This window comes from Manis pentadactyla, chromosome 14 (genome assembly GCF_030020395.1).
Source record: "Manis pentadactyla isolate mManPen7 chromosome 14, mManPen7.hap1, whole genome shotgun sequence".
Classification (NCBI taxonomy): domain Eukaryota; kingdom Metazoa; phylum Chordata; class Mammalia; order Pholidota; family Manidae; genus Manis; species Manis pentadactyla.
In genome coordinates, this window is record NC_080032.1 from 29830165 (window position 1) to 29850544 (window position 20380).

General features: G+C 43.6%; 1 protein-coding gene across 4 annotated transcripts in view; it reads left to right on the forward strand.

Annotated features, from left to right (window-relative positions):
• The window catches only part of CCDC92 (coiled-coil domain containing 92), a 28959-nt gene that overhangs the window by 6688 nt on the left and 1891 nt on the right, over positions 1–20380 (forward strand). For 3 of the 4 annotated variants that reach the window (XM_036921751.2, XM_036921753.2, XM_036921750.2), the window contains exons 2-3: positions 17751–17897; positions 18462–18503. In XM_036921751.2, coding sequence (XP_036777646.1) covers positions 17768–17897; positions 18462–18503 — 172 coding nt within the window. In that variant the 5' untranslated portion in view covers positions 17751–17767. Of the gene's footprint in view, positions 1–16407; positions 16470–17750; positions 17898–18461; positions 18504–20380 lie in introns of all 4 variants that reach the window. The other variant, XM_036921752.2, reaches the window with a different exon arrangement.

A 20380-nucleotide genomic window follows, 5' to 3' on the forward strand; every position in this document is an offset into this window, starting at 1 on the left:
CCCAACATAGGGGAACATGAGGACCTTTAGAAATGTGAGTTCCTCCCTCAGCCAAGAGCTCTATTCTCACAATGTCCATAGTCAGAATAAAAGTCAGAAAAAAAGAGTAAGAAAGAAAATCTAGATAACGTATTCCAGTGAGGGTATGTGTTTGTCTCCGGACAGACTGTATAGAGGCACAGACAAATATCGACTCTTTTTGTGGAGACATTGCATACCAGAGACTAACTTTCTTTTCTGTAAGCTAGTAATCTTTTCTCTGTAATTATAAGTTGTTACTGATTTGCCTTAAGTACCTTGATACACACACATACACAGTCATTCCAAACGGTAACTTTAAATGACAGTATATTAGAGATTTAAAGTTGTGGTTTTAAATGTTGTCAAACATACCTGATGTCCATAATACATTGATTGATTTTGTCATCTTAATTTGATCTTTAAGAACAAGTGTTCAGAAGTACCTAGCAAGATGACCCACAGGGATTGTGAGGTGATAAGGTTTTTTTTTCCCTATTTGAATTTTAATTTCTTTACTAGTCTTTAAATGTAGATTGTTAACTAATTAGGTCAGCACTCTACTAGTCCAAAAGGATTTAGCGATTTTAGAAAATATGTATCATTTACATTAAAGAAAACTGCAATTGCTGTTACTAAGAATTTATCAGAGAAATAGGACATCTTAAAATATTACTCAGCTATTGGAAGTAGAGCAACTTTATAGAACAACAGTATGTAACACTGAGATTTTTTAAAAAGCAAAGTACAAAGATCCTAGTTTCTTAAGTCATAGCTCACTTTAGTAGTGTATGCTGATGTTTAGATTGATCTACTCTTAAATAATGGTGTAGGTGATCATGGTCTGATGAGTAAGGCAAGTGTAAGGACGTTAGAAAGTTTAATTTAGCCTTTGTGCAGACTTTTTTTGTATAAATTAGTACATGTAAGGTGGTCTCTCCTTCCCCACTCAAGAACATAAGCTCTCTGATGGCAGGATGTCTATCTGATTCAGTGGTGTGTTCTAGATGTCCTCCATGGAGCCTGGCTCAAAGAGGCTCAAAGAAAGGTGCTTTCTTTATTAAAAGAATCAACTGTGATACTTTATATGCCCCCAGAAAGGAAAATAGAACCTTCCTCTATACCCGCAAATTTGCAAAACAGCTTGCAAAAGAACTTGTCTCAAGTACGAAGAGAACTTTTATGATTCCTTTTACTATGTGGTCTCCCATGTTGTATTGGAATACCTCCATTTTTGTCCTTAGAGAGAAGCTTTTTAAAACAAATACATAGCTTTTCAATTTTACCTGTATCTTTAAATTTTATTTCTAAGTGGGGATTTTTATAACAGGAGTAATTATTTTCACTTTGGAAGAGACCTTTTTCAAGTAGAAAACCATTTTAAGATTTGCTACCTCAATACTAATTTCTTTAGCTTCTCCAATATATTTGAACAAATAAGAAGTTTAAATTATGGCTCTTTTTATAAATAGGGTTTCCTGGTGGCTATGTAGCCCGTACTTTTATTTCTCTGAGCCTGGAAAGGTTTTCTTAAAGGGGTAGTACATGCAGAATGTTAAGAGTTTTGTCCTGATTTCATAGATTCCTTGGGAGTCTTTAAAATCCTCATAAGATTTATGTAAGTATTTAGTGGTCTCCTTAAAACTGAATTCCTTTGTATTCAAGAAATATTAAGGCCTTTAAATATCAAAATTTCCTAGAGATTCACTAACTGCTCTTGATCAAAATACTCCTTTGGAAAGTATATTTTGGGTCAGCTTTGATAAACCCATTTAATGTCTCTAGAAATACCAGCTTGTATAACTGTAATACTAGAGTCCTTATTCAGAATTCCAGAATTCTCTTACATTCACCCTTTCCATTTCTCAGTTCATTTAAGCAGTCTTAGGAGAAAGACAAAATCTCATACTGCCAAGTAACAAGAAGAAAATTATTACATTCTTAAGCAAATTGGAGTTTACACACAGCCCTTTTCTTCTAAGCAAAAGAAAGGAAAAGCATATTTTCTGACCAGCAAGTGAAGTGGGTAAAGCAGAGCCTTTCTGCACAAGTGCCTTACCAGGAACTGAAGATGTGGAGGAGAAACTGTCTCAAGTAAGCACCCTAGTAGTATTGCACTGACAGCAGCCTTTTCCTCCAGTGTCTGCAGCTTCTGTTATAGGAAGCTGTATATGGCAGGGCCTTGTCCCTCCTGAGAGCTTCAGCCACCCCACGGTTACTGGCAATCCAGGCAACCCACGGAGAGCAGAGTAAACCTCAAGTCAAAAGGGAAAAGGCCTGCCTCAAATTAGGTAGACTCTACCCCAGGGTTTCTCAACCGCAGCACTACTATTTCAGGCTGGATTGTTCTTTGTTGTGGGGTCTGTTTAGCAGCATCCCTGATCCCTACCCACCAGATGCCAGAAGTGCTCCTACCCCAGTTGTGGCAACCAGAATGTCTCCAGACATTGCCAGATCTGGGGAAACAAATGCCCTGGATGAGAAACACTGCTCCAACTTGATCAACTCTCAAATGGAGTTCATCAGGAAGATGGATTCCCTATGTTCTTCCTTTAATTCTGGCTGCTTATAGTTGTCTCAAATCAAAAAATTACACACTAACACCATACATTCTTTGGACCACCACCACAACAACAAAACCCTATCTTGCATGAGCCACAGAACAATAACCATGTGGATTCTCTGAGAAAAAGAAATGTTTGTGTAAAGCAAGTTAGAGTCAGATAGCAGAAGTAGCCAGTTCTTCACCAACACCCAAATGGCATTACTTCTACCGCTCTTTGCCAGATTATCTTTGCCTTAGCAAGGAGTCTGTCTTCCTTTTTCTGCTCCACGGGAGTCGCAGCACCAGCTGTTGCGCTGAATGGGCAGGCTCAAACTCAATCCAAATGAAGAATTTGTTAGTGCCCACAGTTATTTTAATCTATACAAAGAAAAAAAATGCCCCCCCCCGCTCTAACCAGGAAATCTCCAAAAAAGAGAATGTCTCTTGAAATTGTATTATTCAGACAATAAACTATCAAGTAAGTCAACCAATTGGAAAAGCAAATGTTTAGAAATTAGAAGTTACATTTTAAATGAATCAGCAACAATCTCTAAACTCCAGATGTCTTAAAATACTTGTTTGGTAATAAAATAGAAATACACAGTTTTATACACATTTCTACATAGGATAGCAGAATAAGCTTGTTCTTTAACAGAACTAGTTTCTTAACCCAGAAGAGTGTCTGCTTTTCTGCAGCTTTAGAAGCAAACATTTTCTGTGATTCTGAGATATTTTTCTTCACAAACAGCATCCTCCAGAGTAAGCACCAGAATTCTAGTAGTTAGTACCAAGCGAAAAGAACAGACCCAAGAAGCTTAAGATTCAGGAAAAGAAAGGGGCAGAAGAGGATGTGTAACGAATGGAAGTGGGGGTGGGGGTGGCAAGCGACCTCCTGCGGTGTTAGGGCATGCACTTTCAAATGGTGGTGAGCTGCCTGCCGCCTTCCATCATCGTTAGGGAGAGGAGCAGAGTTCATGACTAAGGGTGTGCGCTTTGGAGTCAGCCTCGTTTGGGTTGAATCCCAACCCTGCCACTTGCTAGCTATGACTTTAAGGAAGGTACCAGTCCCTTCTGAGCTTGTTTGTGACTGTGTAAAATAGAGGTAACAATATCTACTCCTTGGAGTGTTTATGAATTGCATAGCTGGCACAGGCCATGTAGCTCACAGTACAAGGTGACTCTATATCTACGCTCTCTCCCCAGAGCTAAAGGATATCACCTGCCTTCCTCCCATCCCACATTATCCTACTAGACTAAACTCCCTGTAATAGGAGTTTTGCCTCTATTGGGTAAAAATTTGGCTTTTCAATATTTCCTGTCTCTTTCATCTCAACTTCTCTGAGCAGAGTTTAATAAGCAACTGAAGTCTGACCCTATTTTCTACCACTCCCCAGAATGTTCTTTCTATGTCCAATATGATCTCACTGCTACTTCTAAAGCTTCATTCACGTTCACCTTACCAGAAATACCTCCTCCTGTGTAAACCTTGCCCATCTTTTAGGTCACCTCCTCTGTGTAAACCCTGCCCATCCTTAAGGCTCAGCTCTAATCCCAGCCTCTTCAAAACAAACTATGTTGGTCATTGCAGTCCTTATTCACTCAAAGTTCATTAGGCATCTGCATGTGCTGGCAGTGTAGAAAGTGCCAGGACTGCTGACATGATTGAGATACTGTCCCTGCTGCAGCCCTTTACTCAGCCTCCTATGGGAGATGGGCAGGTAGCAAGGAGGAACTCCAGATGCTGTGGGGGTTTGAACCTTCATGGGTTACCTTCCCTAGGCTCCTGTACTTGGCATACATCTCATGAGGATTTAACTATACTTTTCCTTCCTACTTTAGTAGCTGAGTCTCACATCCCCAGTAAATTGTAGACACAAGACTGAGTACACAGTGGGCACTTTAGAACATGTGCTGGTTTGAGCCTTAACCTCCAGGTGCATATTTGAAAGGATTGGTTGCTCAGCCTATTGTAAATATCAAAAGATAAATTAGAAAACAAAATCGATGATGATGTTAAGCTTCTGGCAATCACCATAATCTCAAGTAGTTTGAGAGAATTTCAAGTGGTTCCCAGGCTTTTAGAACTCATGGAACAGTGTGTTTTTTAATTGGAAGATTCTAAAATGAAAGTAAGGAATTGTCCTTTGAGTTAAATAAAGTTAGCTTTACAGAAAATTCACTGCATTGTCTGCATTTCTCTCATTTCACCATGGACCAGAAAAAATATCATCAAAGCTCAGCATGAGCACTTCCTGAATTTCTGAGTTTCTGACTCACTGGAAAGTTTGTAAGGTGTGAACTGAGCACTTCTTTTTTGTGTGTCACAGCCACAGCTCAAGTTTGATGCCGTGCCAGTGTCAGCACTAGGAACTTACATGGTTGGCTCATAACACAAATAACTTTTCCAGGTGTAAATAAGCTGCATCCAGTAAGATCTTGTATGTCACAAACTTTGCAGAATGTCCTGAACAAGCCCACACTTTCCCTCCCACTGAAATTAAACTTCATTTCATTTTTGCATGGCTTGATAGTTTTTTGGTCTTTTTATTTGAGAGATTCCCCCAAAGGCATGCATGAACTAGCTACCCTTCCCTCTACCTTATTCCCATGCCAACAAGAAAAATATTTCCATGCCCTCTGATGTTCACCAATACAAAATACACTGCCTAACTTAGGTAGGGAGTGGATGTCAGACCAGAGATAGGGTGAGATCACCACTAATTCTCAACTATAGAGAACCCTTCTTAAAGGGACAGCTCAGATTAGTAGAAGGAGGCATTCATCTTTCAAGGTGCTAATGCTATAGCAGGGAACAGACAGGCCCTTGTTCTCAGGAGTTTACATTCTAGTAATGTAAGAAAGATAAATAAATGACCTAATTTTAGGTAGTGATGTGTTATGAAGACATAAAATGGGATAGTATGATGATGATGACATTTCAAATATAAGTGTTAAATTATTCTTGCAGTGCAAAGTGAGAAGAGACCACAGCACACACTGTAGTGGTATACCTGGGAGCCAAGGAAACCTTTTTGGATGACCGTCCACATTGGATTAAGCAAATAGTTCTAAAGGCTTTAAATCTGTACTGCCCAATAGGGTGGCCCCCATTTAAATGACTAAAAATGTAGGCTTATGTTAACACAATTTCTCCCTCCTTAAAAAAGAAGAACAGGGAGCTACAAAGCAGCAGGAAAATGCCAACTTTATGTTTGGTCTCAATAAGGCAAAAATCCCAGCTCTCTATGCCTCTGTTTCCCAATACATAATGTGGGAAGATAATGGGTACCTATTTCCTACAGCTGGTATGGGGATTTTATAAGATAGAGCATAAAAGGCACTCAACACTGTACCTAACACCATACAGGAGGTAAGTGGCAACATCATCAGCATCACCAGGACCACTCCATTCTATCATGGGCACCCTGGACTGGACTGCTCCACAGCGCACAGTGAACAACCAGCCCTGACAACTTCTCTCAGAGCTGCCCAGAGACCTGGCTCCCATCAAAGTTGGAATTGGAGAACATGTTAGGAAGGCCCACGGCAGAGGAGGTGCCAGCCTTTGACAAAATATGTGCATTTAGCTTTTGCATTTAATGCTTATAAATTTAGGCAAATGTCTTACTCCTCTGAGCTGTAGTTCCTTTAAAAATAGGCATAATCATACTTATTTGCATGATTATTTCAAGAATTAAGTGATTATCTATGAGCCTTACACATAGACAGTTGGTAAATAACAGCCATAATTACTATTATTATGATCTTTCAGCTTTTCATGATTAAAAAAAATGCCTTTGACTACTTTCTTGTCCAGATGCCTTACACTAACCCAGAGGCCATGTTAGGGCCTAGCTGGCAGAGATGGAACAGACTGTCATCCAACAGCATCACTGTGAGCACAGTTCAGAGCAGTCACACCCTAGAAAAGCAGGGTAGAGCCAGCTGAGAAGCATCACAGGGCATGCACATAGCAACTGTTGCACTGAGATCAAAGCTGCTTCGTCTCCTCTCACGACCAGCAAGGAAAGCGTCTGCCCTGAATGATGGGCGGTGACCATCCTGCCGATTATGAAAAGTAGAAGGAAAAACAAACTCCACAGGCTCCCTGCTGACCAATAAACTGAACCGAAGTTGGATCAACTAGGAGAAGCTGGAACACCCAGCCTAAGAGTTTTGGACTCCAAATGGAAAATGTGGGCACTCTGAACCAAAATTGCTGAGTTCCAGAAATGTGAATACCAGGGGTGCTTATTACTAAAAGAATCTAAAAAGTGAGCCCTGAAAGAGTGTGCCACAAACCAAGGATTATAATTAGTCCCATTGTGGGGGCATGTGGTCATATCCAAGAGGAGAACAAAGGCAGTTGTATGGATGGAAAAAGTGACAAGAATGCAAATGAGAAACCATGGCCTCTAGCAAGGTCCAAGACAGAGTAAGAAAACACTACTTGCATCCCATTCTTCAAAAAACCCCAAGGAGCAAAACATGCGGTGATTGTTCACTTTCCCTGACTTTTTTGTGCTCTCCTCCCACAGGTGATATATAATCTATGGAATATAGCTTCCCTACCTCTTAGTTCACTTACTTATTTCTACTGGGTTAGTGTATTAATGGCTCATTTATCTAATACAATCCAATTTGTTTCGAGAACAAGCCTTCAGGTAACATGCAGGGCTCCTGCATTCTCGGCATCCTTCTCACACCTACTCCTCTGGATCTCAGGGTTGCTTGTTAGTTTTAAATGACAGACCTGCTTTAAATGGATTGATGTTTTCTGGGAAGTTTCTCCGCCTACCCCGCCAACTTAGAGACTAGAATATAAGATGCTGGGAAATCTCTCATTCCCTGACATAATAATCATTGTGAAGAAAAAGAACTTTCTGGGAGCTAGCCTGAAATGTCACCAGTAAATGTGGCTTATTTATTTACACAGCACAGGAAGCTCAAGGAAACTTTTAAAGAATAATCTGATGTTGGAACTGTCAGATGACTAGATGGAAAATCCAAGGGTCAGTCAACCTTAGGTGGACATGCTGAAGCCATCAAAAAAACAAGTGTTAGGGGATGAAGATCTAGGTAAATGCCTTCTTAAAGGAATAAGTTTATCTTATTTTTAAAATATTGGTACTCAAGCCTTGTCATTCCATAGAAATAAATGTCTAATGAAAACAATATTTTGTTAATGATCACCAGAGGATATGTAATTACTAAAATGACTGGCATGGTGACTTTAGCTTTTGAATTGGCTATTCTTGGGCTGTTTAAATAATTTCAAAGGTTTCTAATGACCTCCCTGTTTAAACTCTTCTGAAATAATTAGTATGGGCCCATTTTATAGATGGGCAAGTCAGAGAGATGACTTGCTTTTGCTTGACTGCCCAGCAATATTACAATTCTGCCTAAGCTGACGCGGCTAGGGCTGGATAGAGCTCTTTTGACTGTATCAAGGATAAAGTCTCTTTTCTCCATACATATTCGTCTTCTCAGGTACCCAGTAAGGGTTTAGCTAAGTATGTTCTGTTAGCACTAAAGAAACAGCTGAGTTTTACCTTTCGTAAGTAATAAAAGAAAAATATGGCTTAATTATAGTGTATAGAGCTTCAGTTGATGATACCTTTCTATCCTTAAATCTATACTATAATTAGCTGGGCCCCAAAAATGGATGGATAAAAGAAACCTTATATCAGTTAAATCAGTTGAACTGGTTCATCTGTTTGGCAAACCATATACAGGGATATTTTTAAGGCCAGTAAAGAAGTCTTCTCAGCCTAGGAAATACAATTTAGATTGTGATCATCAAGCACTAAGATTTAAAAAGTATCTCCTATTTCATTAGTGTAAAAAGACAGTTTGACACTTGGGTCATTCTGTCTTTTTATCAACCAGTATACAAAGTCTGCAGTAATCACAATCAGGTGTAGAAATAGAAACGCTAAACAGACATGGCCTGCTTGTGTCTCTTCTGAAAGGAAAATATTGCTAGGTAGAGCTGTTTGTATGAGAAATTGTAAGACTTACATGTTTATAAATTGTTGGCTCAGGGTCATCTTGGTAAATGACAAGCTTGTTAGAGGTTCACAAATAGCATCTCTATTTGGTTGCAAATGTTTTTGACTCTAGCTTATGAAATGAGGGCTTTTGGGCAATCTTTTCCAGAGGCAGTCACCCTGGAGGCTGCCCGGAGAGGGCAGGAGGGACACAGTGAGGGCCAGAAGGGCTGGGCATAGCGACCACAGCCCACCAGCCGTTTGGTCACCTCCTCCCCTAGGAGCAGTTCATCTCTTAAGACTTTCTCTTTGATACTACTGACCTGAGCCTGTACTGGGTGGGCATTCTGGCTATTAAGTCACCTAGTGTTCTAGGAGACCCAGAAGATACTGTATGATTTCAAACTGTGGGAGCTCATGCATTTGCCCACTTTGGTCTGCACAACTTTAGAGACATTTTTAGACAATGTGAAGCAGACGTGCTTTCTTCCTGAGACATTTCAAAAAGGAGGGACCAAGCCTCTACTAGTGTGCAGATACCTGACATGGTTTTTAAGTAGAAGCTGAATAGAAACTCTTAAAGTATGAAATAATCAGACTGCAGAGAAATGTGGTTAAGAAATCTATCATGTAGGCCTCCAGTGACTACAGACTTCCCAGACAGCCATGTATCATTATTTCCATGTCTAATTGCCAATCTCTCTAATCACATCTATTACAACTTTAATGTTAGACCGTACATTTTTCCAGAAAGAAATGGGTGTCAGTTTCTAAAGAATCGTGGATGGGACTTATATTTTATGACGGATAATGTCAGAGAATTACAGGAATGTATAATGCATGGGGGTTGGGGAGTACTCAAGCACTCATTGTATTCTGCATATTTCAGGGACACTAAATTGTTGCTTTTTGTAAAAATTGCCTTCCGGTTAATAATTCTTGGTTCTCGTAAACTAATTACAATTCTAGCAATCCAGGACTACTCTGAAACAAATATAATTAAAACATATGATACCACTTTGCTAGTGGATAGTTTCTGATTAGCTTTTTTAAAAAAATCACTTTATAATTTTTTTCTGACTATGAAGTAATATATGTTTATCATTAAAGAAGCTTTAGGTAGTACCAAAATGGAGTTTTTAAAAAATAAAAATCACCCACAATACATCTATAGATAAAGCCTTTTATCATTTTGTTGTTTATCCTTATAGATTTTTTCTCTACTTATATGTACAAAAATATTATATTACATATACAGCTTTTAATATATTTTTAAATATAACCTATCAGAGACATGTTGCCTTGTCAATAAATATAGATCTATGTCCTCATTTTCAATTACTTCATAGTTTATATGTACCATACTAACCTCTAATTGTTAGATGTTCAGATTACCTTGTAAAGTGGTTACCTTGCAAAAAAATAAGATACTTTTTTTCCTATTGGAATTTTCTTATTTTATAGAGACATACCTATTAAAATATGTATGTTGCCTACCCCTTCATTGGGCAGAACCCCACCAAACACCTCCATCCAAAGTTTTCACATTTGGGTGAGTCCAAATACAGTTCAGTTACCACTTTATCACAATATGCTAGACATACTGCCAGGTGTTTTATCTGAAATAGCTCATTTTATCCTGCCAGCCACAATGTCATGTAGATAATACTAGTGTTCTGTACATTGGAGGGCTTAGAAAGTCTACACCTTGAACATGACCATGTTAGACTGAACCCCAAGATTCTGGCTCTTGTGCTAAGTACTTAACCACACGTTTTATCCATTTTTTAAAAAATTCTAATTCTTTAAGAATAATTAATGAACAAGATTTTTTGTTACTTTAAAACATAATTGCACCTTTTGCTTTCAACATTTTTTTGCTTCCTCTCTATAATGGTGTTCATTCTTTTTACCAAGATATTTCTGGAGTGGTGGTTGAATGCTTATTCTCCCTTGCAATGAGGTGCTTTTTCTCGGTGCCCTCACTCTTGGGTATTCTCAAATAACTTACTGGTTGAATTCCTTAAATACATGTACAGATAGAAATAGTGGGGTCCTGCAACTTAAAACAGTTTCTCTATCCAGGATTGGTTTGAATTCAGAATAGCACCAGTATTGATTTTCAGAGACAGGAAATTTCCTTTCCTATAAACAGGTATTTTGGATTGAGAGTTGATGGCCTAATTAGCCTTCGACCTTTTTAGCTTCTTGCAGAGTACTATAGATTGCTTCAAAGTAAGAAGTAGGTTTTACTATCCCTTAGGATGTCCTGCTCTGCCTGACTTCCCTGAATGGCTCCTCTCCAGTGAAAATGGAAGATAAAGGCCAGCAGGAAATGCTTCTATTTGCTTTTATGGTTCCCTCTTTGGAAGTAACTGGATTTTTTTTGCTACGTCATTTCCATGCTTAGGTGATGTTCAGGAAATGCCCTAGGGTAGGACTAACAAAGCAACTTGGAGATATATTTATATAACTTGCCCAATATTTACATAAAGGATTATATATAGCATTTATGGAGCCCTTACCATATTCCCTACACCATAAGTGATAGAGTTTGGCACTTGTGAGAACTCTGAGTTAGATAAGATGACGATGTGGGTGACACGATGGGGTTTGGCTGTAGCCCCAAACACTGTATAACCCCTCCCGAGTCTATCCATTTTGGTCTTTCTTATCCCATGTTGGTAAGCAAATCTTCCTTGGGCCTCAGTTTTCTTAACCTTGAAATACACAGGTGTTGGAATAGCTGATTTTGAACATTTCTTCCACCCTCTACTCTCTAGGGCACTTATCTTCTGCTGGGCATCATTTGTATCTGTTCTTCTCTTGCCTTTAACTCTATACTTGCTGCCTTTGTCCCTGGCCAACCTTCATTTTCTCCATAGCAGTGTTTAAGCTCTAGGATACCAGAGCAGCACAGAAAGTTCCCGCAAAAGAGCCACAGAGGTCCCTGTGCCCAGAACACTCAGACGCTAGTCTGTTCCAGACAGGCACTCCTGTGGGGTCACTGGCTCTTTAGAGGGCACGCAGAGTGAGCAGCCAGCCTCCAGTTGCTCTGCTTGCTTGTGGCATGAGAGAACCAAATGTGAATGGGTTATAACTTATTCATGACTGGAATCTAAAATAGCTTGTTATAACTAATTCACGGCTATCACATGAGTACTGGGGTGCCATTTTTCAGATTCTAAAATTATTACCCTGTTTACACAGGCTTTGTGTTGAGTGAAAAGATAAGTATGCTTTTAATGCCCAGGAACAAAGAAATTTCCCATTTTAAGTGGTGAGACCCTTTCCTATCAAAGATACTCCCTTTCTTTTGGTCTAAGAAATGTGGTCCCAGGGATGCTTCTGGCATGTTAGGAAATTATGGGATGAGGTCGTGTTCAAATCAGTGCTGCTGCAGGGCTTTTTGACTGATGCAGTGTAATTCTTGCTGAGATCTCCACTCAGCCTGTACATAATGCAGAAGTTCAGATGTGAAGTTAATTAGGCAAGGGGATGGGAGTTGGTTTGCCAAGAGCATTCCAGCCAGAGGGACAAGGTGTACAAAGGCCCTGTGCTGGGAGGGGCACAGCAGATGTGGGGGAGAAGACAGCAGCGTGATGGAGCCTGGAGCCGGGAGGACCCTGCATGGGACGAGGCTGGGGAGAGCAGGCTGCCCAAGCAGGGCCTCTGGGGAAGTGGGGCTTGACTCAGAGCATCAGAGGGGTGTGACATGATCCGAGTTGTGAGTGAAGATGAAAATGTGGGCAAGCCCTGTGTGTGCGTGCTTAGGAGAAACTAGTATTAGAGAAAAGAAAAGTGTGTGTTTAGAGTGAAACGGATGAGCCTGGCTTTGGTTCTTCCCCATGGTAACACCAGAACTGTTTCTGGCAGCTGGTGGCCCAGCTGAGGTGTCGCATTCCCCAGGAACAGCCTGACTGCTTACTCAGTCCCCGGGGCCCTGTCGGCCTGGCCTTGGAGAAGGAAAGGATGAGAGCAGCCTGAGGATCAGGACGTATGTGTGACTCCAGGGGCCTCAATTTTCCCTGGGCCAGCACAGCTGCTGTATAGAGGCTCTGGCGACGCCCATAATGCCCACCTCACCCAGCTTCCAGGGATGTTGCAGGCGTTAAAAGCAGGGCACAGTGGTGAGTCTAGCTGCCAACCTGGATGGCCAGGGGTGCCTTTTCAGCTGTCTAACCTGGAGGGGAGAGAGCCGTGGATCCTGCCCCCTCCCTGGGCAATGCTGTCCCAAGCCTGGCGCCGCTTCCATGCTCAGAGCCTGCTGACTCCCACAGGCTGCTGATCTTTCAGTGTCAGAGCATTTGACATTCGATGAATACATTTCGGAGAGCATCAGTCTTTCTGCATGGAATCCCCTGAGAAGCTGCCAGGCTCTGGGGCAGCACTCCCTGTCATATGTTGTCTCTAGCGGTAGGAGATTGCTGGTTCTCCCCACAGAGGTTTCTTGAGAAGGTGCGACTTCTCAAAGTGGGGGGAGGTACTTTGTGCAGGTGGAGGTGGCCCATAAATAAAATTACTGTGTCATCAATTACACATTAATGCCCTGCAGAGAGAGAAGGACAGTGCTTTTGAATTAGGGTGAGGATTGGACTGGAGCCATTGACAGGCCATTTGTCCTCAGGCAGCCACAGATCAGATTCCTGAGGCTGGCCTCCTGTCCCTTTAGGGACTGTCATTAAAAGCATGTTATCACCAGATGATCTCGTATCCCTCCCACTCTGAGAAGCTGGCCCAGTCAGGTCTTCAAAACCCATCTCCAAGGATTTGAAAGCCTTCTTTCTAGCATTAAGTTTCTGAACATGCAGATTGAACAGTAAATTAACAGAATTGTAATACCTTGTGAGTTTACCACAGGAAAAAATACATATGTGAGTTAACCTGGTAACCTGACTAGCAGGTCTTCTGCCCATCCCATCGCCTCCACTGGAGGTCTTTGGGAAGAAGGGCTGGCTGAGCTGTGCGTTCATGGGGTGGGCTTGGTCTCTGGCTGCTACTGTGGAAATGACAGTCACTTGGAGCCCATTATCCTCAGCTGAGGGCAGCTGAGGAGAGAAGAGGGCCAGCATCCAGGCTGTGCAGCCTGAGGCTGACCAAGTGACTAAAGCTGCTGATGGCCCCTAGCAACACTCAGAAACAAAACTGGATTGCCTCAAGACAAAAGGCTGCAGTACAAAGGTCCGCAATTTGTAGTATTTGCTCTTTTGACACAGAAAGTGCCGCATTTTGCGTGCCATGCTCTGTGGATGTCATTCTCCATTACTGGTTGACACACAGCTGAGATGGGGTGAATGCCTCTACTCCAGCAGGATGCATTATTCATCAGGAGTAGATACCCTAAGTTTACCTTCATCCATCTTGCTGACCCTTTTAGAAAAGGGTCATGAATCTTCCTTCATGTTTCTGACTCCCAACGTGTCTTGGAGATTCTGAATTAAGCCTCTTAGGACCAACTCATTTCTTCCTCCACATTATCTCCACCTCTCAGCTATGTCTCCTTGGCCTAAACAGGCTGTTTCTCTAGTTTCATTCATGTCAACTTATTGGAAAGATTAAGCCATTAGTGATTACATGTCATCAAGAGCTAAGGATAAGAAATTTAAAACATCACCTTTTAAGCTTCAGCAACTCTTTGTTTTCAGGAAATCAGTGATATTGTTATCCTTTGGAGATGATAGAAAATAATTTAGTAATTTGGAGATGTGACTTGTTTCCTTGGACCAAATGGACCTGTCTTGTTCCTTTACATCCAACAGCTGGAGAGTGCCTTGCACAGTGGCATCTCCTCACTAGGGCCTTTGAAGTCCACGGAGAATGGGAGACCCCAGTTAAGAGAAATATGACAGGATTGAAAACCCCTTGTCTTCTGACTGTCAGAGCTCCAGATGGAGTCATCAAGCTCACTTGGCAGCTGTGCGCATTATATAATCATACTCTTCCTGTTCGCTTTCTTCCCGAGACTGCCCATGAGAATGGGAAGCTTCAAGGGCATGGATTTATTTCTGTAACCACAGTGAGTTAATGAATTACAGATTTAGTACAATTCAAAGTCGCTGATTCACCGAGGCAGTTAGAATGTGAATATTTAAATCATATTTGAGTTTGTTAAATGTAAAATTCACACCACACTATGATAAAAATGGGATGGCTGCAGGGGTTATATTTTACTCCCTCCCTGCCCCTATGGCAGATTAGAGAAGCACGTTTGGGCACACCCCATTTTGTACTATCAGTGTTGGACAAAACTGTTTTGAAATTTTAGCGTATCACATTTTCTTTGAACAAGGCATGCCTGCAAAGTATGCATCTAAGTAGGAAGCCCATGGCTCAAAGGCTCCTCAGCCCTGATGGCTTGGTGTAACCCTGGTGCCCCATGTACACTCAACAGACTGGCATGTAGGCCCACTGGTTTAACAAGTGCTGACCATAGGCCTCCCATGTGCCAGGAACTGTACAAGGGCTTGGGATACAGCAGAGACCAAGCCTGTAGTTTGTGTGTGAAGGTGAGAGACTGGCACATACCGTCACAAGATGGTTGACTGACACTGTGGACAGGCCGTGAAGTGCTGGGAGTGCGTGACCTCGCCCAGTCTGGGGAGCCCAAGCCTCTGGAGGAGGAGAACTTCTGCTGACACATGTAGGTTAAGCAGACATCAGCTCCCAGGGCAGGTGGGCACAAGAGAGGGCCCAGAGGCTCTTTTTCTACAGAGGAGCGCATGAAAAGGCACCAAGGTGGGAAGAGCATGGTCCAGTGGGGGGCCTGGAGGCACAGAGGCAGGAGAAGGGCCAGTGAGGGGGTAGCAAGCCAGTTGCAGGCCGGCATGGACCAAACTTGATTCTCAGAGTTCTGGGAACCATGGAAGGTTTTTACCGAAGGCTCTTGTTTTTAATAAATCACTCCAGCTACTGTGTGGAAAATTGAAGCAAGGAGGCAAGAGAGACAGAGGGAGGTTTATCTGCAGAGATTCAGGTGATTGCAATGGTGGCTTAGGAGTACACATGGAGAAAGGCAAGTGGATCTGAGAACTCCTTTGAAGTAGGAGCACCAAGAGCTGTGGTGGGTTGGAAATGAGTAGGGGGCAAAATGCTCTTGGCACCAGGGGGACTGATTGCCCAGCTGGCAGACAGTGGGAACACTTCCTGGGAGAGGTGGGACTGTCTGCCCAGGTCCATTCTTTAGCATTTCAGACCCATGAGGTTCCAGGTCAACTTTAAATTGTTCTTTCTCTTCAAGGTCAAGGCCCTGAAACATGGGCTCTGCTTTTGTCCATTAGCTGACAGAATCTCAGAATTGGGTCTGTCCTGCAGAGTGAATGATAAGGCAACCCCTCCAGGGTTCCATTTCCAAACCCCACCATAGATCCTAGGAATTAATCTTCCAGGTGAGGTGCTGAAAGTGCTCAGGTGAGGAAAGTGCCGTGAATGGCTCAGGATTGCTGAGCAGAAGTACAAGCAGTAGCTCTCCTGCAAGCCAGTTTGCAGTCCTGCTGTTCCTTCCTTTTGCTTTGGGGCTGTGGAGCTGTCACTGGTCTGCTCTGAGGGAAGGAGCAGGTCAAAGGGGGTCCCTTCTCAGCTGGCTCCTTTGTAAAGTCAGCGTCCTCCTCCCAAGGCCATGTGCTGACACAGTATCGGGATCTCAGGAACTGCGGGCTTCCAGTTAGAAATCAGGGTTTGGCCCAGCGCCCTGTAGAAAAAGAACATGTGGGTGCAGCAGAGAGATGCTTCAGGGTGGAAGGCTGCTGAGGACAGCACTTGTACGTGCACACCCTGCCTGCCTGCAGCTGGGTTAGGTAGAGCCTGGAGAAATCTCTTGTCTCATAGAAACTGTTGCTGGTTGGATTTTGTTTCCAGGCTTTCCCAACTATAAACTGCACTGTGCTGACCATTCTCACAACTATATCATTTCACCCAAGGTAATTATTTCCCTCTGTTAGATTCCTAGATATGAAGTTGCTAAGTCAGGGGGATGGTAAGTTCTCAGGCTGCAGGTACACTTTGCCCAACTGCTTCATCTAACAAATCACGCCAGTTAACTCTGCCACCTGGCCTGCACTGCCACCACCTTGGTCACTGCTCCATGGCTGCTTATGCCTGGCTGGAGTGTCCTTCGGTTTCTTTCCACCCTGTCCCTTTTCAGGATGTGTCAGTGTCATCCCCTTGCTTGGCTTTGTCTGCCGCCTTCTATTTCCTTCTCTGAGTTTCTTAACTTTGCTTTGAAGTGTGGAGCCTGTGGCCTGAGGTCACAGGGAAGCTTTCTCATGTGAATAAAAATGTCATTTTGAAATCCAATTATGAACTATTCTTAGCTGCAGCGGTGGGGCCTAAATATGTCGCTGGTCTTACTGGAACAGTAATTGGTGCTAGCAGCCCAGTGTGGCATGGGCCTACTGTCACCTCTAGAGCCATCCAACTCCCCATCCCACAAATACATGCCACATCCTTGGAGCCCTTTGAGAGGTGGTGTTCCCTCCAGGGAGTGCTCTTTGGCACAGCAAATTAGGAAGAGGTCACTCAGAAGCTTGTATTATTAAGAATAATTTACAAGTAAATGATCTACATTTCATCCTTTGCATTTTTCAGTGCTGTGCAAGTCATCTTGAATTACTCTGATAGCTTTTCCAGAAAGACTTAGTGACTTCACCACATTTCTTGAGTTACAGTAGAGAGAATCCAAGTCCCTAACTGAATGGCTTATGATTGAGCATTGAAGCCACCATGTGGGGGTGGGGGGGCAGGGTCTAGGGACAGACTCTTGCAGTCACCACCTGGCCCCAAGAAAGATGTGGGGCTCCTCTTAGCTCTGTGGCCTCAGGGGGCTTCCCTCTGGAATTCTCCCCACCTCTTTCTCATTCTCCTGGCTTGGGCCAGCTCTAGACACCATTTCAAGGAAATATCTGCTCCATTTCCCAACTGCCCAGTGTCCCTATAAGGAGGCAGTCAGTACTACCTTGTCAGGGAGAACTTAGAGAGTGACTGTGCTCAGTCTTTTGAAGTTAGGTGGCATATGGGGAGGCTAGGGTTTGAAATCAGGGAGACCAGGATCTAATGTACCCCTCTACTTTGGGATCCAGGTCTCATGCTGGCCACAACCCTGCAAAGCCACGGAGGGCAGTGAGCAGGAAGCAGCCCCTTCCAGCCTAGCACCCGTGACCCTCCTTGTCAAGGCCAGTGACCATGGCCTGTGTTTCCCACAGGTCATCTGGAGGTCAGTATGGCAGCCACAAACCTGGAGAACCAGTTGCACAGCGCACAGAAGAACCTCCTGTTCCTTCAGCGGGAGCATGCCAGCACGCTCAAGGGGCTACACGCGGAGATCAGGCGACTGCAACAACACTGCACAGGTGCCCAGAGGCCTGCATGACCTCTGGGCCTGCGAGGGCTGCAGAGAGTGTGTTACCAGGACAGTTTCGGATAGTTGGCTCAGAAGCTATGCCGGGCTTGCTCACGAGACAGAGAAGGGGGTTTTACTCATCTTTGGTGTAGTTAAAACCCCACCACCACTGGAGTCCATTTGAGTGCCTTACCTCATCCTCTTTGCCTAATCGATATGTGCCAAGCATAAAGCTATAAAGCCATTTCTTGGCATTCTGAGGACTTGAAAGATCACAATGCAGTGGTTAGAATTTCCAGTGCATTTTGGAAACGATGAGTAAAGTATATTATACAGAGCAAGGTGCTTGCTAATTGTGGGTGTTGGGATGCATTTCAGGGAAAAGGGGTCCCCTCTGAACCCTAGGAAGGACAGTGGCCACTGACAGTTTCTGCTGTCCTCATGCTTGCCCCTCATGCTGCCAGGCAGGACTTACTGGCCAATTGTGGGACTCAGTTCTACATTTTCAGAGCTGATGAAATTTTTGAAATCTACGATAACCATACAAAATTAATGTATATGATTTCCTTTTTAGATTTAACCTATGAGCTGACACTCAAAAGTTCGGAACAGACAGGTAAGAACTCTCTCCCCAAAAGTTACTTACGGTATTATTCCTCCTGCGGCCCATGTTGGTGCCATTTGTTTTCACTAGTTACACACTTAGAAGAAAACAGTTTCTATGAAGAGTTGCATGTGTAAGCAGTGCTACAAAAAGATGGGAAGGAAGTTTGGACCTTCCTTCATGAGGGACTATCTGGGGCCAGAGGCATAAGCAGTTTTATTTTCCTTTGGTGGACACATTTGATATTTGGAACATCTATTATATGCTTTTCTGGATTTTCTGATTTTTCTACAGTGAAATGCATTCCTTCTGTAACCAAGAAATAGATGTGATTTAAACCAAAAAGAAAGAAGAGGCAGAGCAGGGCCCCTTGAACTCAGCACAGGGCAGGTGCTCTCAAAATACTGGCTGAGGGAATGATCAAATTGCTAGACCGCCCCAAAGGAGCATTGAACATCTCTATAGTCCCAGAAATGCTTTCCCCCAACCAGAATCCTCAGGGACCCCCCCAAAGATATCAGCCTTATGGCAGCTGGGCCAGAGGAAATAGAAACTGGGCCTCTGGGGCCTGTTACAAAGAGCTTGCTCCCCAGAACAGGGTGGGGGTTTAGAAAGTATGGAATCCACATTTGAGTTAAGACAGCTTTTCCTATAGAGGCTTCACAACAGCAGTTCTTTGTGTGTCCAATTCCTTGAAAAAGACATGGACCATTTTCATGAGTCTCAGTGATTACGAAATCCTGATTTTTCCATTTGCCTTACTTGTGTTACAGTCTGCTAAGTGTGCCTCTCAGGAGCCATCTTTCTGTCTGTGTGTGGTAGGGGAGGAGGCTGGGCACAGGAGCCTACTCTCGAGGCTGACTGCAGAGGCAGGAGCCAGGCTCCTCCTCTGCAGACCCCAGGCCAGGAACTGGGCCTCCCGGGATCCAGGGCAATAGGATATCCACCCTCAGTTCGGGAACCCCAGCCCACATTCCTGCCATCCATATCAGAAATCAGGATGTTCTTACCTCTTTGTCTCTCTTGGTCCGGCTAAGCTGAAGAAACACGATTCTTGACCCGTATCCTCTCTGGGTGACGTTCTCAGCCCTGTCCCAAGGCCGCCAGCCCACCCCACCCAGGCCCTCATCCTGACATGCACGCCTCTCAGGTGGTGCTGGTGTGGCATCTCCCCTCACCAGTGGCGGAATCACTGCTTTACCTCAATGCACATGGAGCTTGCCCAATCCTGGGAAGCTCTAGGGACACCCTAGGTTTGAAAATACAGAGTCTGGATCTCCGCCCTCAGGTTCTGCTTCCAAAAGTCTAGGAGGGGATGTGGGAATTTTAAGTTTACAAAGTGCAGCAGTGATTGAATGCTCAGGCCAGCTCAGGAAATACTGCTTTAGTTGATAAAGAGCAGTTGCTGATACAGCTCAGCACTCATACAGCTTTCTCGGAGAAGGGCTGAAACTTCTAGGAGGATGTGTGTTTAGAGCAGGAGGTGCCGCAGCGTTCCCATGGAAGAGTGGAATATTGGCAAAGCAGGATATGCTGGTTCTCGGGGTGTCCGTCAGCAAAGAGGAGCACTCTAGAGTCTAGGGGAGGAGGGATCAAGCACCTGGCTTCCCAGAGCTCCCAAAAAGTCAGAGCCAGTCATCAGTCTCTAGCTCTGGAATCCAGTCTCTGCTGCAGAGCTGTGAGGCAAGTTTTTCACATCTCTGAACCTGTGTCCTTGTCTGAGAGGTGTCCACAAACGCTAGTTCCTGGCCCAACCACCCCCATTGGGCTGCCTGCATGGGCTCAGGCACAGCCCGGGGAGTCTTGCTGAAGGGCTGACCCAAGTCAGAGCCTGAGTGCAGGCACAGGGACACAGCTTGCTGAGAGAGGGGACCTGTGTCAGGAAAAGT